Source organism: Borostomias antarcticus (genome assembly GCF_949987555.1).
Source record: "Borostomias antarcticus genome assembly, chromosome: 5".
In the NCBI taxonomy this organism is placed as follows: Eukaryota; Metazoa; Chordata; class Actinopteri; order Stomiiformes; family Stomiidae; genus Borostomias; species Borostomias antarcticus.
The window spans coordinates 7451083-7469647 of record NC_140238.1 but is presented as its reverse complement, the minus strand read 5'-3'; the positions used below and the strand labels follow the sequence as shown (position 1 = coordinate 7469647).

General features: G+C 46.2%; 2 protein-coding genes across 3 annotated transcripts; one reads left to right on the top strand and one right to left on the bottom strand.

Moving 5' to 3' along the window:
- Positions 1-459: 459 nt before the first annotated feature.
- fcf1 (FCF1 rRNA-processing protein) lies at positions 460-3437 on the bottom strand. The gene is made up of 8 exons (XM_084438279.1): positions 3369-3437; positions 3104-3168; positions 2473-2544; positions 2237-2385; positions 2072-2144; positions 1818-1905; positions 1613-1707; positions 460-774 (listed from the first exon to the last, which is right to left on the bottom strand). Exons 1-8 carry the CDS (start codon positions 3369-3371, stop codon positions 726-728), a joined length of 594 nt encoding a protein of 197 aa, XP_084294405.1. The 5' UTR covers positions 3372-3437; the 3' UTR covers positions 460-725.
- A 35-nt stretch (positions 3438-3472) lies between these two features.
- Positions 3473-16526, top strand: arel1 (apoptosis resistant E3 ubiquitin protein ligase 1). 2 transcript variants are annotated; one of them, XM_084438551.1, is made up of 22 exons: positions 3473-3515; positions 4918-5194; positions 5732-5900; positions 7049-7269; positions 7478-7549; positions 7875-8101; positions 8973-9210; positions 9996-10165; positions 10321-10501; positions 10837-11078; positions 11222-11299; positions 11396-11537; positions 11635-11756; positions 11893-11968; positions 12093-12202; positions 12348-12527; positions 12806-12931; positions 13132-13261; positions 13347-13405; positions 13535-13624; positions 13800-13975; positions 14161-16526. In XM_084438551.1, the coding sequence occupies exons 2-22, from the start codon at positions 5047-5049 to the stop codon at positions 14261-14263; spliced, it is 3060 nt and encodes a 1019-aa protein (XP_084294677.1). In that variant the 5' UTR covers positions 3473-3515; positions 4918-5046; the 3' UTR covers positions 14264-16526. The 2 variants fall into 2 exon arrangements, with proteins under 2 accessions (XP_084294677.1, XP_084294678.1); XM_084438552.1 differs by lacking the exon at positions 12806-12931.
- Positions 16527-18565: the final 2039 nt, after the last annotated feature.

Here is an 18565-nt window from a genome sequence, read left to right as displayed (position 1 = left end):
TATTCGGCGACATCATTACATCCATTGCTTGAAAGGATCTTCTCGTCAGCGGAGTCATTGTCCCTTTCTAACGCCCATGACTGCACAGAGCCGAGCTGATCTCATGCCCAAAGTGAGCCGCTCAGACACTCCCAGATCCCTGCAGCTGCGCATGCTCCGAGTGAGCAGATTACAGTATCCCCGTGTCCATGTACATGGATACAAACACGACATTTTATTTAATATTGTAAAGATAACATGCATGCAATATGTTATATGTATAAGATTATTTGGTAATTAAATGCTTTAGAATGCAATATTTTACATACTTCATTGCAAAAACATTTGCCCATCTGTTGACAGAGGTAAATTGCTATATTTTATTCATTGAATACACTTGACCTTTTATGGTTACAATTACAATCATTGATTTTTATTGATATTCAGCGTCACAAAACAAACTGGAGACCTTATAATTACAATTTATTATATTGTATGTATGCATAAAATTTATAATATTTCATACATTCATAAGCGGAATGTATTTGCACTCCAATAAAAAGAAAACTTTGCGAGATAGAAGTTGAAAGAAGAAATTGTTTAGTTTGTAAATATCACTGTTCTGCCGCGTCAAAAAAAGGGCTTTATAATGTACAAGAAACAAGCGTGAGCAAATTCACACCTATGACACAAAAATATTACAATTGGAATTCCAGTTCCACTTGCAGCTCCATGATCCCCCACTGTTAGTATCTTGGAGCACCGTAGTCATCAGGCATCCTTTCAATATTGTACCTGCGTAGTGACAAAAAAAATGTATGCATGCATTAGATCTTTCTTTGTTGTTTGCTTTTGAAAAGTTTGTAAACAGAGCATTAAGCCTTACTATCCATTAAAGCTACAGTAAGTAACTTCTGCGCTACGAACCTGCTACGAGCTACAGTAGCAGAGGTCGACAAAGACATGTTTTTTGCAGGCTCATTCACTGATCCCTCTCCATTTATTACTGTAATAGATCTTTTTTTTGTGTGTGACCAAATTTTTATTAACTTTTAACAACAATAAAAAGTAACTGCGGACACATTGTAAAGTCCTAGATAACAATAGTAATTACTAAAAGTGTAAATTATAAAATCAGAGCAAAAATTCCACAGGAGCAAAAAATGCATACAAAGATGTATATGTACAAATACTAGATACCTAAAATATAGATATATTTTATTTCATTTTTAAAATCTCACAAAATTCTTACATACTGCTAACCTGACATGCCAGATGCTTCACATAACTATTTGGGAACTTTTTGGAAAAGGGCAGGCACTTTCAAAACTACTTGGCAGGTGATTGGATAAACCATCTGAAAAAAATCGGAAAAGGTCTATCAGGCGCTAACTGTTCAACTGCTCCTTGCTGTCATAAAGCCACCCAGCGTAGCTGTTTGTATTTCAAATTCCTCAGAACCAACGCTGATAGGCGAGATCATTTTCCGATTGTTCTCAAAATTTTCTCTATCAAGAGTATCCAGTCTGATTTACGAGTAACAATGTGAGCTCACGACATCAGGATGGTCTCACAAGGCTAACATACTATAGCTTTAATGACTAATAAACAATCATTCCATGAGTATTCCGACCTGTGGTTTTGGATGTACATGATGGGTACTCCTGGGATCTTTCTGACTCTCCTCTTCAGATCTCTGTCCACAGTGGCCAGGATGTAACACTTGTGCTGTGAAAGATACAAGACTTAATTGAGAGCCTCTCTAGAGTGACAAACTACAGTGCTCCATACCTGAGGTATACGTATGCAGCACATGTGGATCTAGTAAGTTACATTACCTGTGTTACCCTTTGGATCAGGCAGTCATCAGCATATGTTCCCTTGTGGGTGCATGGCAGTCGCTCAAACCTAGGATCCTTGGCTATTCTACAAAAGCAAGACATAATGAGTGAGTCAAACTCTCTTCAAGCAAGGTTGATGATAAAGTAAGCTGGTGTTATCATATGGTAATACAAAGCAGTAAAAACTACACTTACATAAGAACAATAATGTGAGACATGTCAAGCCTTTAATTGAAATAATTTAGTTTTACCTCAGAGCAACTCTGTACTTCATACCAAGTTTTTCTATCTCAGCCATGACACAGTCAGTGATGTAAGGGATACCTGGAAAAAAAGATAGGTGAAATCATGATAACCTTGCTTAGAAATAATCTGGCTTCTAAGCCATTTATTATGCATCCAGTAGGCCTACTCACATTTGGCATACAAGCAGTCCATCATAGACTGCACCACGTCCAGTTTGGCCTTGATGGAGAAGTTGATGAAGTTTGTGTCAATCAGGATGTGATATGGGGGACCAAGCTGTGTGTTGTACTGGAAGAACAGACATGATGGGTGTTTTAATCTGTGGAGATACAAAGGAGAGTGAATGGATACAGATAATATAAATGGATTATTTACATATTCGCTTATTCTGATTGACACTACTTACACTTCTCTCTCCTTGATTTTTGATGGATCTTTCTTCTTTTTCTCCTTTGCTTTGGCACGATCTTTGTCTTTTCTGTGGAGATACAAAATTACCATTCAAATGGAAAGATAGATTACATTAGTCATTCAGCAGACGCTTTTATCCAAAGAGACTTACAATAATTGCATTTAAGGTAGGTAGTCAGTGTCTCACCAGAACTCACATGCATCTCCTTTCTAAATGTGGATAATCTAGTGCTAAATCATAGATTAGATTGATAGATAGACTTTATTTATCCCCGAAGGGAAATTATTTTGTTGCAGCTAAAAACAGACAATAATACAAAACAATACTCAACATAAAGGCACAGCGGGCACAGCTGTACAAAAAGGCAGTACAATAAAGCACAAAGAGGCACAGTATATACCAGATCAGGAAATAAGTCTTCTTAAAAAAAAATAAAAAAAGTATTATACGCACATTTTGTTTGTAGTAAGGTTAGCTAACGTTAGCTAGCAGAAATAGTATTTTGAGTATCCTAAAAGCACAAGGCTACTGTAGCGATGCTAAACTAGCTAGTACTAGCCAACTTCGTTAGCCTAGATAGGTGTGCATGGCTCATGTTTAAACATAAATAATGCCTGAAACTTACATTCTGCTGTCTTTTAAACTGATCATTCTCTTCATAGTAGCAAACTTCTTTGTTTTCTGTTTCCCCTAAAACAAACGAAAAACATAACCCGTTAGCTAGTAGGTAAATATCCATGTTGCTAGCTGCTTTCGGCATAGCCACCAAGATAGCTAGTTAACGCTAGCGAAACAAATCATTAGTTACAGTCAATACAACTGAAACAGAATTGTGATTACACACTTTAAGTACAAAAACGATCAAATAATAATGTACAGGACGTGTTTACCATGGTTTCTGACCCAACAGGTTAGCTCACTGGTACCACAGCCCTCGTGCGACAGCTGCTAGTCTTGAGCCTACGTCATCAACACCCGACATCTGTGTTGCCATCTTCCGGTTGCTATGGTTGCTACCATGAAGCTAGCAAGCTGAGGTAGGGATATGGATCTTGTTAAAATAAATGTATCTAGCTATATAATGTTTAGAGAAAAATAGTCGACATTGCATTGTTGACGTGGTGATATCTACCAGATACTTTGCTTAACCAATGAATGGTTGTAGCTAATGTATGTTTCGCCCCGCACTGTTACTCTATTTTGCGCTGACATTGGCAGCTAGGTTAAAGTGAGCTAGCTAGCTAGTCGCGATAGCTAGATTGCTAGATGCACCTAGCTAGCAAAGCCTTATGGTGCGTTCGTTTGTGGTCGGAAGTGGCAAGTCGCAAGTGGCAAAATACCTACCTCCGACCTGTGTGCATTCGAGCTATATACCATTATATCACAGTTACCTAGTTATATCTATATACCATTATATCACAGTTACCTAGTTATATCTATATACCATTATATCACAGTTACCTAGTTATATCTATATACCATTATATCACAGTTACCTAGTTATATATATATACCATTATATCACAGTTATCTAGTTATATCTAGTGCATTCGAGCAACTGGGGGCTGAGAAACATATCCGAATTTGCGACGAGGAAGTGCGAGTTCATGAGGTGTTTTATTTAATCATTCCTAGTAGCAAGTCGCAATTTGCCACCTCCCAGTTATAAACGAACGCACCATTACCACTTGCGACACCACACCGGGCCGGTTGTATATTCAGATAACGTTATTAACCCAGCACTGCCTTGAAGCTTTGCTAGAGCGACATTGATTATGCAGCCTCTTTTATGCAGCAAGTAATATAACGGTAGATACGACATAACATTATTAGCTATCTAGCTTCCTTCGCTGAGCTAGCTAATGTTAACTAGGTTAGCTGTTTGTATTGCAGTCCACGGCGTATGCGAGGTAACGGTTAGGTAGTCTAGCCACACTATCTAGTTTCATGAATGTCTCATTGATGTGTCTGTCAGCTTTAGCTCACTAACGTTAGTGAACCTCAGATCTGGCACGGTGCTTGAAAGCAGCTGGCTGATGTGTGTGGGCTCTGTCGTTCAACCTGGGCACAGAGATGCCCTCGATCATGCGCCATGTTCGTTGTTGTTAGCTAACGTTAGCCGCTCTTCGACTTGTACTGTTGATGTTAAAGTTTGTTTTATTAGTAGGATAAAACCCCTTGAGTTGTCCCAATTCGTTTTCGAGGGGGTCCTACAAATTGCCATCTCACAATTGCACAATTGCAGACATTTTGGCAACTTTTGGTCAGGTTGCAATGCTCATGCATAATTGATCTGGATTTACATGGTTTATCATCCAATATTCCTCTAATGTGACACATTAATATTTGTGTATTTCTTAGCTTGACAGCAGTGCATGCATAAGGTCCTTCTGATTATGAGCAAGACTATGAATATCATTCTGTTACAATTGCACTCAGGTCTGTCCATCCATGAACAGTATTTGACACTACTGGAAACAAGTACTTTGAAGCTGGCCCACTCCGTTGTGAAGAGCAGTGTTTCCCTGTGGGCCCGAGGAAGTCTGAGTGAAGGCTGAAGATGGTCTGATGGACCGCCGCTTTCTGCTGACCTTTGCGTTCTGCTCCGTCTCGTGGATATTCTTCTGGGAAGTGCGCTGGAAGAAAGGAAAGGAAAGTCAGATCGAAGAATGGCTTCATCTGCACAGTCTCACAGAATACAGACAATTATTTGAAGGTCAGTTGGGAAATTGTATCAGTCAGCTTACTCTACTGCTGCATTCCATTTGACTTGTGAAGTCATGATTTATGAGATCCTACTCCCAGCGGTTATCTGAGGACATGTTCGCTACCTATTTTGTTTGTGCAAAATACCATGTAGTGCGGTATTATCTACTGGTTTGGCACACAAAGCTAGCTAATGTCCATCTTTATTCCGAGCTGCTGTTGGTGTCTACTGTAACACGGTTACATCGTGAGTGACGTCGTGAGTGACGTCGTTCTCTGTCTCTCCCACCTCCGATCTCACCACTTCCCAGCCAAATGGAACACAGCATACCCCTCACCAATGCCTACAATAAAAGTGAATTCAGTAACTGTACAGGAGTCTTTGAAACATTGCTTCAGCAACACGAGACAGCCGTGTACGCAGCCTGGCTCACTTATGATCACCATAATAATAATAATCATCTATATCCTAATAATGACTGTGTGCCGATCATATTCTATTGTACTGCTGTACCTGACACGTGTGCATCATGTGTGCGGTGTCCAGATGTGCAGACTCTGGAGGAGCTGAGCCTGAGTGTCCTGACTCGCCTGGAGGAGGTGGTGAAGGACCAGAGGCGCTGGAGGGACATCACCGAGGGTCACGTCCAGCTGCTCAGAGACTTTGCCTTCCAGGAGTGGCTCTGCTCTCAGAGCCTGGAGCATTACTATCACACGTAAGCTGAGAGGAGTCAGTCTACCGTCAACACTGGTACCGCACGGCAAGCAAACATATTCTAGCATAGTACAGCTTTATAATATTTTCTTTAAGCTAGTCTTAGGCTGAATTTATTTAATGTGTCTGTTTCTCGAAACACAGCATTCAATATTGATGCTACAGTATTGGCTGCTGGTTTGGGAATAAAACAGTTTCTGTGTGCAGTTTGATTTTTGTCCACTTGGGGGCAGCATCCCCATTCATGGCTGACTGATCTTGTTGACATTGAGCTCCGGAGGCTGCAGTGTTTCAGAGGGTCACTGCAGTAATTACGGTTATTTCAGGGCTGTTACACATGCAATATGGTAGATTGTCTGCAGCGCTGCAGATTTAGGGCTGTCGTCGTGACTGCAGCAGCCTATGGCCAATTGCACCGTCGGCCAATTGCATCTCTTTTGTGTCTGCTTGGCGGTGATTGCAAACAAAAGGTGTCTAAAGGTCAGAGTTGTTTAGCTGGCGTCACAGCTTAAGCAAACAAAGAGTATTTTTGGTTGAAGCAAGCTCAGTTTAAACAACACCACAAGTGAGTGTGGAAGTAAGCACCGACATGTTTCATGCATTTCGGTTGTAGAAACCTTGCTTCCTCCTTGCAGTTTTCTGCCCTCAAAGACAATGTTTGATGTAGCGTCAACACTAGCAGCTGGAGAGTTTAGTTTACTGTAGCTTGTGTTTATCGTAGGCACAGCAGCTGTTAAACCTGGGAGGCTCACATACAGGCTACCTCCTAATGCCTCTACGGTGACATGCGTCCGTTAATCCTTTGAGAGGTAGCCATCTCTTAATGGTAGAAAACCACATCGCACTGTCTCACATTCTGGCTGCTGTTTACATGACCTCAAAGCTCTGTTGATATCGTAAAAGGTACTCTCTCGCAGATCAGGAACTGTTTGCTTTGTGCGTGTTTGCGTGCGTGTGTGTGCGTGTGTGTGTATGTGTGCGTGCGCGTGTGTCTCACGGTACAATACACCACGGTTGCATACACACACACTCTTGCTCAGTTGACGTGTGCAAATGAGACTGCAGGCATGCTAGAGTTGAATGGATCGGTATAATTATATTTTTCTCTCTGTCTTTGTTTTATGATATTTCTCTTTGGTCCAAATGCAGATTGAAGACCCTGGGGTGTATGAATCTGGATGATTTAGCCCAGTTCGACAGTCAACTGCAGCTTTCACTGGCTGCGTGGGGTTACTACTACGAAGACTACATCAAGTTGTCTACCGGTGTCAAGGTCCTCCAGGCCTCCAGGGGGAGCCGCGACCAGGACTACGAGATCCAGCTGGTGCACAGCCTTGCCGAGAGGCGTCTGAAGGAGAAGTGGTCAATCGGTGAGTACAGTAGGTTTACAGCCTCTTCCTGGAACAGAGTGACATCAGGCGCCATCGCGACCACATTCCGACATAGTTGGCTCAGTCTCAACATTTTACAAGGCTTTTCGCAGGCTTGAACCTTTCCACCATAAGCAACCTGTTGAAAGGTATGACAGCTTATCACAGTCGTAGATCAGAGATGTTCTGTTCTGTTCTTGTGTCGCAGCGGGAGCTCTTATATTTGGCTGTACTGTGGCGCTGTGCTTTCTGATCAGGGACCTCATGTTTTACGTGATTGGTGAGTTCACTGACAACACAGCACTTTGTTTGGTGTCTGGGATGGGCAGCTGTTGCCGTGGGCTGGGGCTGGATTCCAAGGGCTAAAACACACTTAAATGTCATTTTTTAACTGCACTGTGGCTCTGCTCTTTCAGAAGAGCAGCATGTTTTTCAGGTTATTCTGTGAGATTCTTTGTGTGTGTGTGCGTGCTGTACTGAAAAGGAAACGGGCAATATATCTCGCATTCCTCCTCACAAAGTGTCTGCCCTTCTTTCAAGTATGTGGCTATTCTACTGTTTGTAAGGAGTTCTAGCATGGCATCTGACATCTCTCTCCCTGGCAGGTGGAATTACTGTTTCCATCATAGCGTTTGTCTTTACCATCAAGTTCCTCTGTGAGCTCGCCGCGCGCGTGGTCAGCTTCCTGCAGAATGAGGACCCGGGGCGCCGCGGGGACCGCAGCATCTACGACTACGTACGAGGGAACTACCTGGACCCACGCTCCTGCAAAGTCTCCTGGGATTGGAAGGACCCACAGGAAGTGGGCCAGACTATGAGCTTCCGTGTTCAGGTAATATCCCTCATTCCTCTTCCCCTGTTCTTAGGACTACCCTTATCATGGTGTCAAATGTGTTCACTTTACAGGATAACAACTGTCGGTTAGGTTGGCCAAAGACTATACAGTTCAGTGTTTCCCCTAGGATTTTTTTCAGGAGGGGTGGTAGGCCCCCCGATACTACTAGTGTTGTCTGTTGCGGGTTGGGCGTGTCACGGATACATGGTGTCAACAGTGCTGTCATAGACACGCACAGTAAGGTGTTTATCTTAAAGTGCATTTCTCTACACTGAGCTGAAATGAAACCAGTGCACATAACTACAAAAAATAAAAACATATTACTAGAGAAAATAACATTTAAACAGCTGAATGCTAAACAGCTGAAACGAAATTGCAAAAGCATTGCTGAAAATGCATAGGGAATGGGGGGAAATGGGAACTAACCGTCCACAACACAGATTCAAGATGTTAACCTAAAATGTAGGCTATGCCCTACATTTGTTGTTACTAACATCAGAATACATGGACTCTAAGCTGTGGTTACATTACTTATGTAGCTAGCTACAACGGAAAATATTTTCATTTCATCATCTCTCACTCCCAGTCAGAAAATATCCGCTAGCCGCAATGCTAATTCTCGCTATATTAAACTCCATTGACTTATGCTAAAAATGATAGCGATCTAGTCCGCTATTTTCTGGCTTTTGGGGTCTTTCAGGAGGTGCGGGGGGTCCCGTTGGGGGGGGGGGCGGGCAACCCCTCCAACGCATTGGTAGGGGAAACTCTGCAGTTCTGTCCTCACTAGAGGGTGGAAGGAGACCTGATTCTGTATAAGGGTTGAAAGCCGAGTGTTGATGTATATCCCCGCCTTGCCTCTCCTCCACAGCTCTTCTACAAGAATGGCCAGCCCTTCCCAGCCCACCGCCCCGTGGGGTTGAGGGTCCACATCACCCACATTGAGCTGGCCCTGGACATCCCCGTTACCCAGGAGGTCCTGCATGAGCCCGAGTCCAATGTGGTCAAAGTGGCCTTCACCGTACGCAAGGCCGGACGCTACGAGGTGGCCGTCAAACTGGGAGGCCTCAACGTGGCTTACAGCCCCTACTACAAAATATTCCAGCCAGGTGAAACGTCATGTGTTGTTGAGTGGTGAAACTATTTCATTTCTGATAGTGAGGACTCGGGAGTGTGTGGTCATATTTTTCAGTTTATCTTGATACGTATTGAAATGGTCCCTTTTCCAGAAGGCAACCCGAACCTCTGTGTCAGTATTTAGTTATTTTCCCCATTCTTTTCTCATTGGCAGATAAATAGACAGTCTGTCAGTCTGTTTGTCTTAGGGTATGTGTCCACCGACAAGCTGTATTGTAAGTAGCTGAACAGAGCTAAGCTTACAGCTTCTTAGAGCACATAGATAGCAATGGGATTGCTATGATAGCAATGGGTGTCGTGTTTTTGCAGACTCCAGCTTATCTAGCAAAGTTAAGATAGCTAGCTAATGATAGCTAGTGCTAACATTCACAGTCTCTGCAGTTTTGCCAAAAACCAACCATTGTCATCGTCAGAACAGCCTTTTACAGCCTGTGCTCTAGCCCAAAAAGTCCAACTTTTTTCAACTGCAAAAAAGCCTAGAGCTCATGGCGCTATAGCGCCAGCAGCGCTTGGAACACAGCTCTCATCTCTGTAGCGCCCTAGAGCTCATTACCCATTGTAAACAACGAGAAAATAGTGCCAGCTCTAAAATACAACTTGTCGGTGGACACGCACCTTTTTTGATGCCCAAGGAGAAATTCCTGTGTTGTAGAATACACACAACAATCCACACAACAAAAAGCTTTCAGCCACGTATATTTTATTGGGTTTCTCATTCTTTTCAGTTGTTTTAAAACTCTCCATTTGTCCTCTTCAGGTACAGTGGACCCATCCAAGACCACGATCGCCTACCACTTCTCCACGCTGGTCCTCACCAATGGCCAGCAGCACACCCTGCAGATCGAGCCCCGGGACGAATACGGCAACCCCACCAGTAACTCCACCTCCCTCATCGATGAGGTCAACTACAGTGTCCACGTCCACTCGGTAGGAGCCCAGAAAAGCACATACTGCCACCCTGCTTACCGATACCCCCCCACTCTCCCCCCCACCTCCCATGGCTCATACTAACTACCCATCCTGTCACCCGCTTCCCACTGTGAACGTGACAACAAGTGGCCATTTTGTGTCTCTGTCCCCAGCTGGGCCCGGTGGAAGACGACGGCCGGGAGGAGTACTACAGCAAGACGCTGTCGCTGAACAAGCCGCTGTGCCAGGTGCTGCTGAAGCTCACCCTGAGGAGGAAGGGCTGCTTCCGGGCGCGCATCTCCTACAAGGACCAGCCCCTCAGCAACGGCGAGTTCGACATCATCGTCCTCAGCGGTGAGGGGCCATGCTCGGTGTGCACGTTCAGGGTTAAACAACCGGTAGCAACATGTGGTCGGCGTTACAGTACGATGCCGATTTAGCTTACATTACATTACAGTCATTTAGCAGACGCTTTTATCTAAAGCGACTGACGATAATTGCGTTTAACGTAGGAAGTCATTGTACAGTACTCGCCAGAACTCACAAGTGCATCTCCTTTCTAAACAAGTGACAGAGAGTAATCTAGTGCTGAAGCCAAAGTGCAGCATTAGCTGTTTTTTGGGAGTTTACGCGAGCGAGATGCGCTTCTTGTACGCCAACCCCCCCCCTTTGCGTCCCTCTGCGCGCAGAGAACGAGAAGAACTGCGTGGAGAAGAACGTCTCGACGCCGGGGATCAGCATCTATTTCGAGGCGTACCTCTACAGCAGCGGCAACTACAGCAGCTCGTCCCAGCTGCCCGCCTCCGCGCTGCTGGCGCCCCAGCGGCGGCCCTCCATGGGGGACGAGGAGGAGGAGCACGACTCCCCTGTGGAGGGGCAGCCGGAGAAGGTCAAGAAACCAAAAAAGGTCTACTGCTACATATCGCCAAAGGTGAGCGGAGGTGGGGGGTGGGGGGTGCGGCAGCCAGGGTCTGTATGTGCCGAATGGGGATGGCGAGGCTGAGGGATTAAGTGTGTGGCCGTCTGTTTACTTTACGCTCAAGTCGGAGGCTGATTTTCTTTTCCCGTTCGCAGCAACTTTCCGTAAAGGAGTTTTATCTGAAAATTATTCCATGGCGCCTTTTCACCTTCCGAGTATGCCCAGGGACTAAGGTAAGCCGAGTCGGGACGTCTCACCTGTGATCGCGAGAGAGAGTTCCTCGTTATGTCCAGTGGATCTGTTTTAATCTTCTTCCTCCCGTGTCCCAGTTCACCTACCACGGCCCTGACCCCGTTCACAAGTACCTGACCCTGGTGGTGGATGACGGGATCCAGCCGCCGGTGGAGCTGAGCTGCAAAGACAGAAACATCATGGCCGCCACCTTCATCCGCTTCCTGCACAAGAACATCGGTGCGTTTGTGTCGTTGTCACCGACGGCTAGCCCGTCCGGCGTACATCCCCGGCGCCGTCGAGGTTGTAACCGCGTCGCTTCGGCGTGTGTTCGCAGGTGGTTCCGAGACGTTCCAGGACAAGGTGAGCTTCTTCCAGCGCGAACTCAGGCACATCCACTCGAAGAGACCCCGCACGAAGACCTGCCTGAAGATCACACGCCACACCATGCTGGACTCGGTGAGTGTCCCCTGTGCTGAAGGCGTACAGCGCAGCTGCTCCCTTGAGCAGCAGTGACGCGGTCGATCGCGCGAGTCCCGTGTTTCTCATCAGTGACGTGGTGGATGCCTCTGCTCTGTCTTTCTCTCTTCCTCAGTCTCTGAAGGCCACCAGGAACTTCTCTGTGTCCGACTGGAGTAAGAACTTTGAGGTGGCGTTCCAGGACGAGGAGGGTAAGTCCGACAGTCTCTCACAGTAGAGCTCCACTCGCCTTTCGCGGTTAACCTTGGGTGATGGAGGGCGTCCCTGTCCCCTGACCATGTACCCCCCCCCCCCCTCCCCCCCCATCTCCCTCAGCCCTGGACTGGGGAGGACCACGCAGGGAGTGGTTTGAGCTCATCTGCAAGATCTTGTTTGACACCTCCAACCAGCTGTTCACACGCTTCAGTGACAACAACCAGGGCTTGGTAAGCTCTCCTCATCAAACCTTAAATCACAACCGGATTACGGCCCCAAGCCGCGTCAGATGGTCCCAGTCTACTGTTTACTCCACGCAGTCCAGATGTCGGTAGGTCGGTGAGGTAACGCTGCGTCCCCCCACCCCCTCCCCAGGTCCACCCCAACGCCGAGCGGCCGGCCCACCTGCGTCTGAAGATGTATGAGTTTGCGGGCCGCGTTGTGGGCAAGTGCCTGTACGAGTCGGCCCTGGGCGGAGCCTACAAGCAGCTGGTCCGCGCTCGCTTTACTCGCTCCTTCCTGGCCCAGATCATCGGCCTCAGGATGAACTACAAGGTACGCGCGCACACACACACACACACACACACACAAAATGGTTCCCTCCCACTGTTAAAATCACTTCCCTGGCTGGTATCTTGACTGATATGAGCGCATTTTACGAGGCCATAGAGAGAAGCCATCTTTATTTCACAGCCCGCAAGCTCAAACTGTTGTGGTTGATTTTGTAGTGTTTATACAACATATGAAGTGGATATGTCATGCGTTTTATTCCAATCCACAATTTATTTACTTGAAATCCATATATGGTGCGCTTATTTCATCCTCCACGGCAGTATTTCGAGACGGATGATCAGGAATTCTATAAAACGAAGGTCTGCTTCATCCTAAACAATGACGTGAGTGAAATGGACCTGGTGTTCGCCGAGGAGAAGTACAGCAAGTCCGGCCAGCTGGAGAAGGTGATGATATACACCCCCTATCCTCTGTCAGCTCACACGAAACAGACGGCAAACCAAACAAAAGAAGCCATATTGTCTCCCTGACAGGCTCCTGCAGAGGGGTGTGGAGTGTGTGTACGGGTTTCGTATTGTGTGTGTGTGTGCGACCGCTGTGCGTGTGGTATTTTGTCGGTCACGTCCTAAACCACGCTGTTCCCCAGGTGGTGGAGCTGATTTCGGGTGGAGCCCAGATTCTTGTGACCAACGAAAACAAGGTGCATTATCTGAACCTGCTGGCCCAGTACCGGCTGGCTAGTCAGGTGAGGGAGGAGGTGGAGCACTTCCTCAAAGGTAGGGAAACCCCTGCACGTACTACACTACTAGGGATCTCTGTGAACGGACAGGCCACAAGACTTGACTGTTTTGTCCGTTGCAGGTTTAAACGAACTTGTTCCAGAGAACCTCTTAGCCATATTCGACGAGAACGAGTTGGAGGTGAGTACGATTTCTTAGTCCATGTCACGGCCTTCTCGGAGGCCGAAATATGGATTGTCGCTACTTGGTTGCGAGAGAGGAGAGCTGACGGCGTTCTGTCGCGCGCTTACACCTGTGTTTCGTCTCCAGCTGTTGATGTGTGGCACCGGGGACATCAACGTGCAGGACTTCAAGGCCCACGCCGTGATCGTTGGAGGCTCCTGGCATTTCCGAGAGAAGGTTAGTGACCACTGGTCACTGACCACGTCACCTAGTTTGATTCTCACACTGACACAACACTGACACAGTGCATTGGCTGAAGAACGATGACGATTTCCTATTGCTGTGTGTTTGGGCGCGTGGGTGTGCGTGCACGCTTGTGTGTGTGCGTGTGGTGTGCGTGTGTGTTTTCCAGGTGATGAAGTGGTTCTGGGCGGTGGTGTCCAGCTTCACCCAGGAGGAGCTGGCCCGCCTGCTGCAATTCACCACCGGCTCCTCCCAGCTGCCCCCGGGGGGCTTCAACACGCTCTGCCCCTCCTTCCAGATCATCGCCGCCCCAACACAGAGCACCCTGCCCACCGCACACACCTGGTGAGGGAGCAGGAGCGCCCAAACACACACACACACACACACACACACCCTCCGCTTCTCCCCGTCTCGCACGCATTGGAACGAAGGTCTGATAAGATAACACACTTCCTGTAATGACACACTGTAATGTTTCCCAATGACATGGTCTTTTTAACCTCTCTCTCTTTTCTGTTTGACCTCCCTAGTTTTAACCAGCTGTGCCTCCCCACCTACGACTCCTACGAAGAGCTGCACAAGATGCTGAAGCTGGCCATCAGCGAGGGGAGCGAGGGCTTCGGCATGCTCTGAGCGCCGCCGCCCCCCCCCCCCCCCGGTCCCGCCCCCCCCGGGGTTCAGCTCGTCCAGTACGGACGCTGGCTCCGCCCCCCCCCTCGCCAGCACCCGCTGGGCCCCCACTGGACAGTGTGCGTCTATCACAGACTCAAACTGGACTATCCATGATCCCTTTTTTCCAGGTGCAGAGGGCATTACCAGAGGGTCCCGCTAGGGCTTTGGGACCCTCTCTTACATGCGCTAACAGTACAGTGTATATACGTCATTTGCTTTTGTATTTGGGGGGAAAAAAAGACGAACTGGTGATGAAAAGGCTTTGTTAGGACTAGTTTTATTCTCGATGCTAGAGTTGCTTAGTTTTATACGTTTGAGAGACAACGTAGCACTAGTGCAAGGGTCTAGAGAGTTGTTCTGCTTCTTTGCGTTATGCGTCGACAAAGCTGAAGAACATTTAAGCGCCAGAGCGGCCTACACAGACGGAGTGTGGATAAGCTGCTCGCCCCCTAGCACTTTGGCCTTAACAGATCAGGGACGGAAGTGTGTGTGTGAGTGTGTGTGGGTGTGTGTGTGGGTGTATATATATATACACAGTATCACTATTTTATTGTGTAAATACCGTAACTGTATAGGTTATGTTAATTCAGAGGTTCATGTCTTTTGATTTGATATTGAAAGAGAGGGAACTTTAAATGTAACTCTATTGTTAGCCTACCCCTTTTTGTTCATATTGGTTTCATAATGGTTTCTAATTACATTTATTGTTCTGCTAAGCGTTAGAAGATTCAAGAATCCCAGGAGTGCAATTGTAAAGATGTCTTTTTGTTGAAGATGCGGGTTTTAAACGAAGCCAAGTGATTCCCAATCTATGTTTGTATGTTTTAACTTATTGACTTTGAAAGGTTTGTGTTGACCCATACCATTGACAAATAATTGATACTGTTGTCTGTGCTGGAATTGTTTCTTTTGTTTTAAAACCTGCCTTATTCAAGCCCTTTGCCTCTGGGAGTATCTGGAGAGGTGTATTACAATAGGAAGCCTGGCCAGCATATAACAGCAGTGATATTTTACTCTGTTATTCAGAAGTAGTACTCGCAGGGGTCATTTGGGATGTGAGTATCTATAGGATAATATGGCGGTAGAGACCATAGCACGCAAGGCATGGCTGACGTCTGCCATGTTCTTTTAAACTATTGGCTCTCACTCACCGCCTTGTACAGGGTTTGACCTCGATCTCCAGTCTCATCTATGCATTCCTTCCTCACACCAGGATATGTGCGTCTGTGTGTACTGTACACCCATGCATACTGTGTGGTCTGGTAGCTGCCTCCACCCAGATGTTAACATGCTGTCTAGTGTCATAAGCCACCTTGTGGTTTGATAGGCTAAGACAGCATGTAAAAAGGTGGCATACTCTATGGAACTGAGCCAACAGAAAAATATGAAAGGCTGTTTTATGTATTTTTCTGAATGGTATTCCATACTTGCTGTGGACATTTTCTCAACTTTGATGGGTAGTTATTTTTTGTACCGTCATGCGCAGCTAGCCAGAATGTGTATAGACTATATACGTTTAGGAAAAGCCACCATCTTAACAGTAGCATTAATGAGACGTATAATTATTACACAATGTTGTCCACCAACACATTGCATTCATTCATAACATGAACCTCACAGATCACCACCGATGCAAGTCCATTGCAGGCCTCTGGCCTCTCATTCTCACAGTTTTCGCTGTAAGTGTGGATCAGCCAACAAAGAGATTTGTCTCTTCAAACCTCACCTCACTGTGGTTGAACAAGATACTCAAATATTCACCTCACTGTGGTGAAACAGGATGTACACAGATGTGTGTTTTGTTGCTGCTGGGGAGGTTAACTGCACGTGGCTCACCTCAGGGCCAACAGGGTTTAGATTTTGAGATGTGCCGAGCTTTTTCTCACTGGAAATATGTTGAATTAAACCCTGTGCATTAGTTGAAATACGGTTGGATATGGTCAGGATGGTTTTGTGAATGTAATGTTGTTTAGATAGTATTTCACTCCTGAGAAGGTTCCACTTGATCAAGGTTCATGTAGGGAGTGATTCAGACTTTTGGCAAGCTCTGTGATTGGTGGGGTTTGGTTTGGGATTTTTATCTATGTAAATATTGTGAAATAGTTGCCTAACGGCTTGGAGGTGAGGTTTTTTTTATTTGTAAAAAGGCAACGCTGTTGGCCATCACTGCTGAATGTCTGCGGCTCTCTTGCACTGCAGGTCCTTTGTTGTTTATGGAAATTAAAAAAAGTGATGGAAACTATTCACTATTATTCTTGTGTCATTTCTGTGTGCCGTCTACATACTGCATTTTGGTGTATGGCCTCAATCACATTTACCTCTTCACTGCAGATCTTGGCAATTGCACCAAAAAATGAGACAAATCAGATTTGTCTGGCATATTTCTGTGATCAAAGCAATGAATTGATTCATGATTGCTGTTCCAAATGAAGTCAGGAACCTGGAGATGCATGGCTGACCAGTACAACTGCTTCCAGACCTGCTTCCAGACCTGGCCCTGGCTGGATGAATGATGACCAACACAGCCGGCAGGAGCAGCGTGGAGCCCTGAGAGAGACTCCTGCAGGGCTGTGCTGGGGCCAGATCTCCCCCACTAGCTTAGCAAGGGACTATTGTGCTGAATGTCACAGTGATGAACGCTGCAGTGGCTGTCTGCGCATTAGATTCAATTAAACAATACAACATCTCATCCCAATAAAAACCATAATCCAGATTCCTCTGCCTCCGTAGGCCCGCTGCTGGCACTTCTTGAAGATGGTTTGTGTGTTGCCCTCGAAGGTCAGCCCTCTATCGATGGTAGTCCCAAGGTCCTTGTAGTTGCTAAGCCTCTCCACAACCTCTCCATTGAGTGTCAGCTGTGGAACAGGCTCGGCCCTCCGGAAGTCTGAGGAGCTCCTTTGTCTTCCTCACGTTTACTTGGAGGGAAGCTGGTGCAGCTTCTTCACTTCCTCCTCAAGGGCTGTCGGAGGTGTCGACCAACACAGTGTCATCTGCGAATTTCACGGCCGTAGGCCTACTCGCCTTGTCCGAGGCCCTCAGGTTGTCGGTATAAAGTGAAAACAGGACTGGGGAAATCACTGTTCCCTGTGGGGCGCCGGTGGATGTGAGCACGACAGGAGAGGTGGAGCTGTTGACCTGCTGGGTGGAGACCGAGGCAGCCATGGGAGAGTGCTGGACCGGGTGAGGGGCGCAGACGAGTAGAACCTCCATCTTGCTACTGTTAAGTTGAAGGAAGTTTTGTTTCATCCATGCCCTTCGTCACCTCAAGGCAGGCGTTGAGCTGTGAGCAGGCACCAGAGGGACTTGGGGCCGTTTTCAAGTACAGCTGGGTGTCATCAGCATAGCAATGGAATGATATTTCATGGATGATGAAGATACGACCGAGTGGAAGCATAGAAGATGAATAGAACGTCTGAGACCTGGATGACTCTAGGGAGAAATTATTCTGTCCTGTCTGACAAATAGGAGCAGAACCAGTTAAACGCTTGCTCAGAGAGACCAATAGAGTTTTGGAGGCATTCGAAGAGGATGGAATGGATGATTGTATAGAACGCTGAAGTCAGGTCCAAGGCAAGTTTATTTGTATAGCACATTTCAGCAACAGGGCAATTCAACGTGCTTTACATGAGACATTATAAACTTCAAATACATACAAAAACACATAAAATGTCATATAAAACGAAATGGAAAAAAGAAAAGAAAAAAAGAAAAAACAAAATGCAGGAAAAAGAAAATACAGAAATATAACTTACAGTGCAGTGTATGAATGAATAATTATTTGATTTAATGAAAAGCAGTGGCGAAAAGAAAAGTCTTCAGTCTTGATTTAAAAGAACTGAGAGTTGCAGCAGACCTGCAGTTTTCTGGAAGTTTGTTCCAGATATGTGGAACATAAAAGAAGAATCAGGAGGCAGGAGGAGCCGGTATCAGCAGCCATCAGAAGGTCATTCATGACCCTGAGTAGCGCTGTTTCAGTGCTGTGGGACGATCAGAAACCACACTGGAACTTCTCAAACAGGCTGCTGAGGTTAAGATGTTCTTGGAGCTGTGCTGCAACTGCTTTTCCCAACACCTTGGAGAGAAAGGGGAGGTTGGAGATAGGCCTGTAATTTGCCAGAACTTCTGGATCCAGAGTAGGCTTCTTTTTTTTTAAGAAGGGGGGTAATTACAGCAGTCTTCCGTACAGGGGACATACAGCCTGATTGGAGGTACAGGTTAATCACCTGGGTGATCAAAGGACTGAGCAGGGGTGCAGGATTTCAG

Bases quoted from the DNA above. Each gene is read 5' to 3' on its own strand.
- fcf1 (XM_084438279.1), bottom strand. The intron at 1,708-1,817 runs GTAATGTAACTT...TATCTTTCACAG, and splicing joins TGATCCAAAGGGTAACACAG to CACAAGTGTTACATCCTGGC. The intron at 775-1,612 runs GTCGGAATACTC...GTCACTACGCAG, and splicing joins ATGTACATCCAAAACCACAG to GTACAATATTGAAAGGATGC.
- arel1 (XM_084438551.1), top strand. From the start codon at position 5,047: ATGGACCGCCGCTTTCTGCTGACCTTTGCGTTCTGCTCCGTCTCGTGG. The intron at 5,901-7,048 runs GTAAGCTGAGAG...GTCCAAATGCAG, and splicing joins CTGGAGCATTACTATCACAC to ATTGAAGACCCTGGGGTGTA. The intron at 7,550-7,874 runs GTGAGTTCACTG...TCTCCCTGGCAG, and splicing joins CCTCATGTTTTACGTGATTG to GTGGAATTACTGTTTCCATC.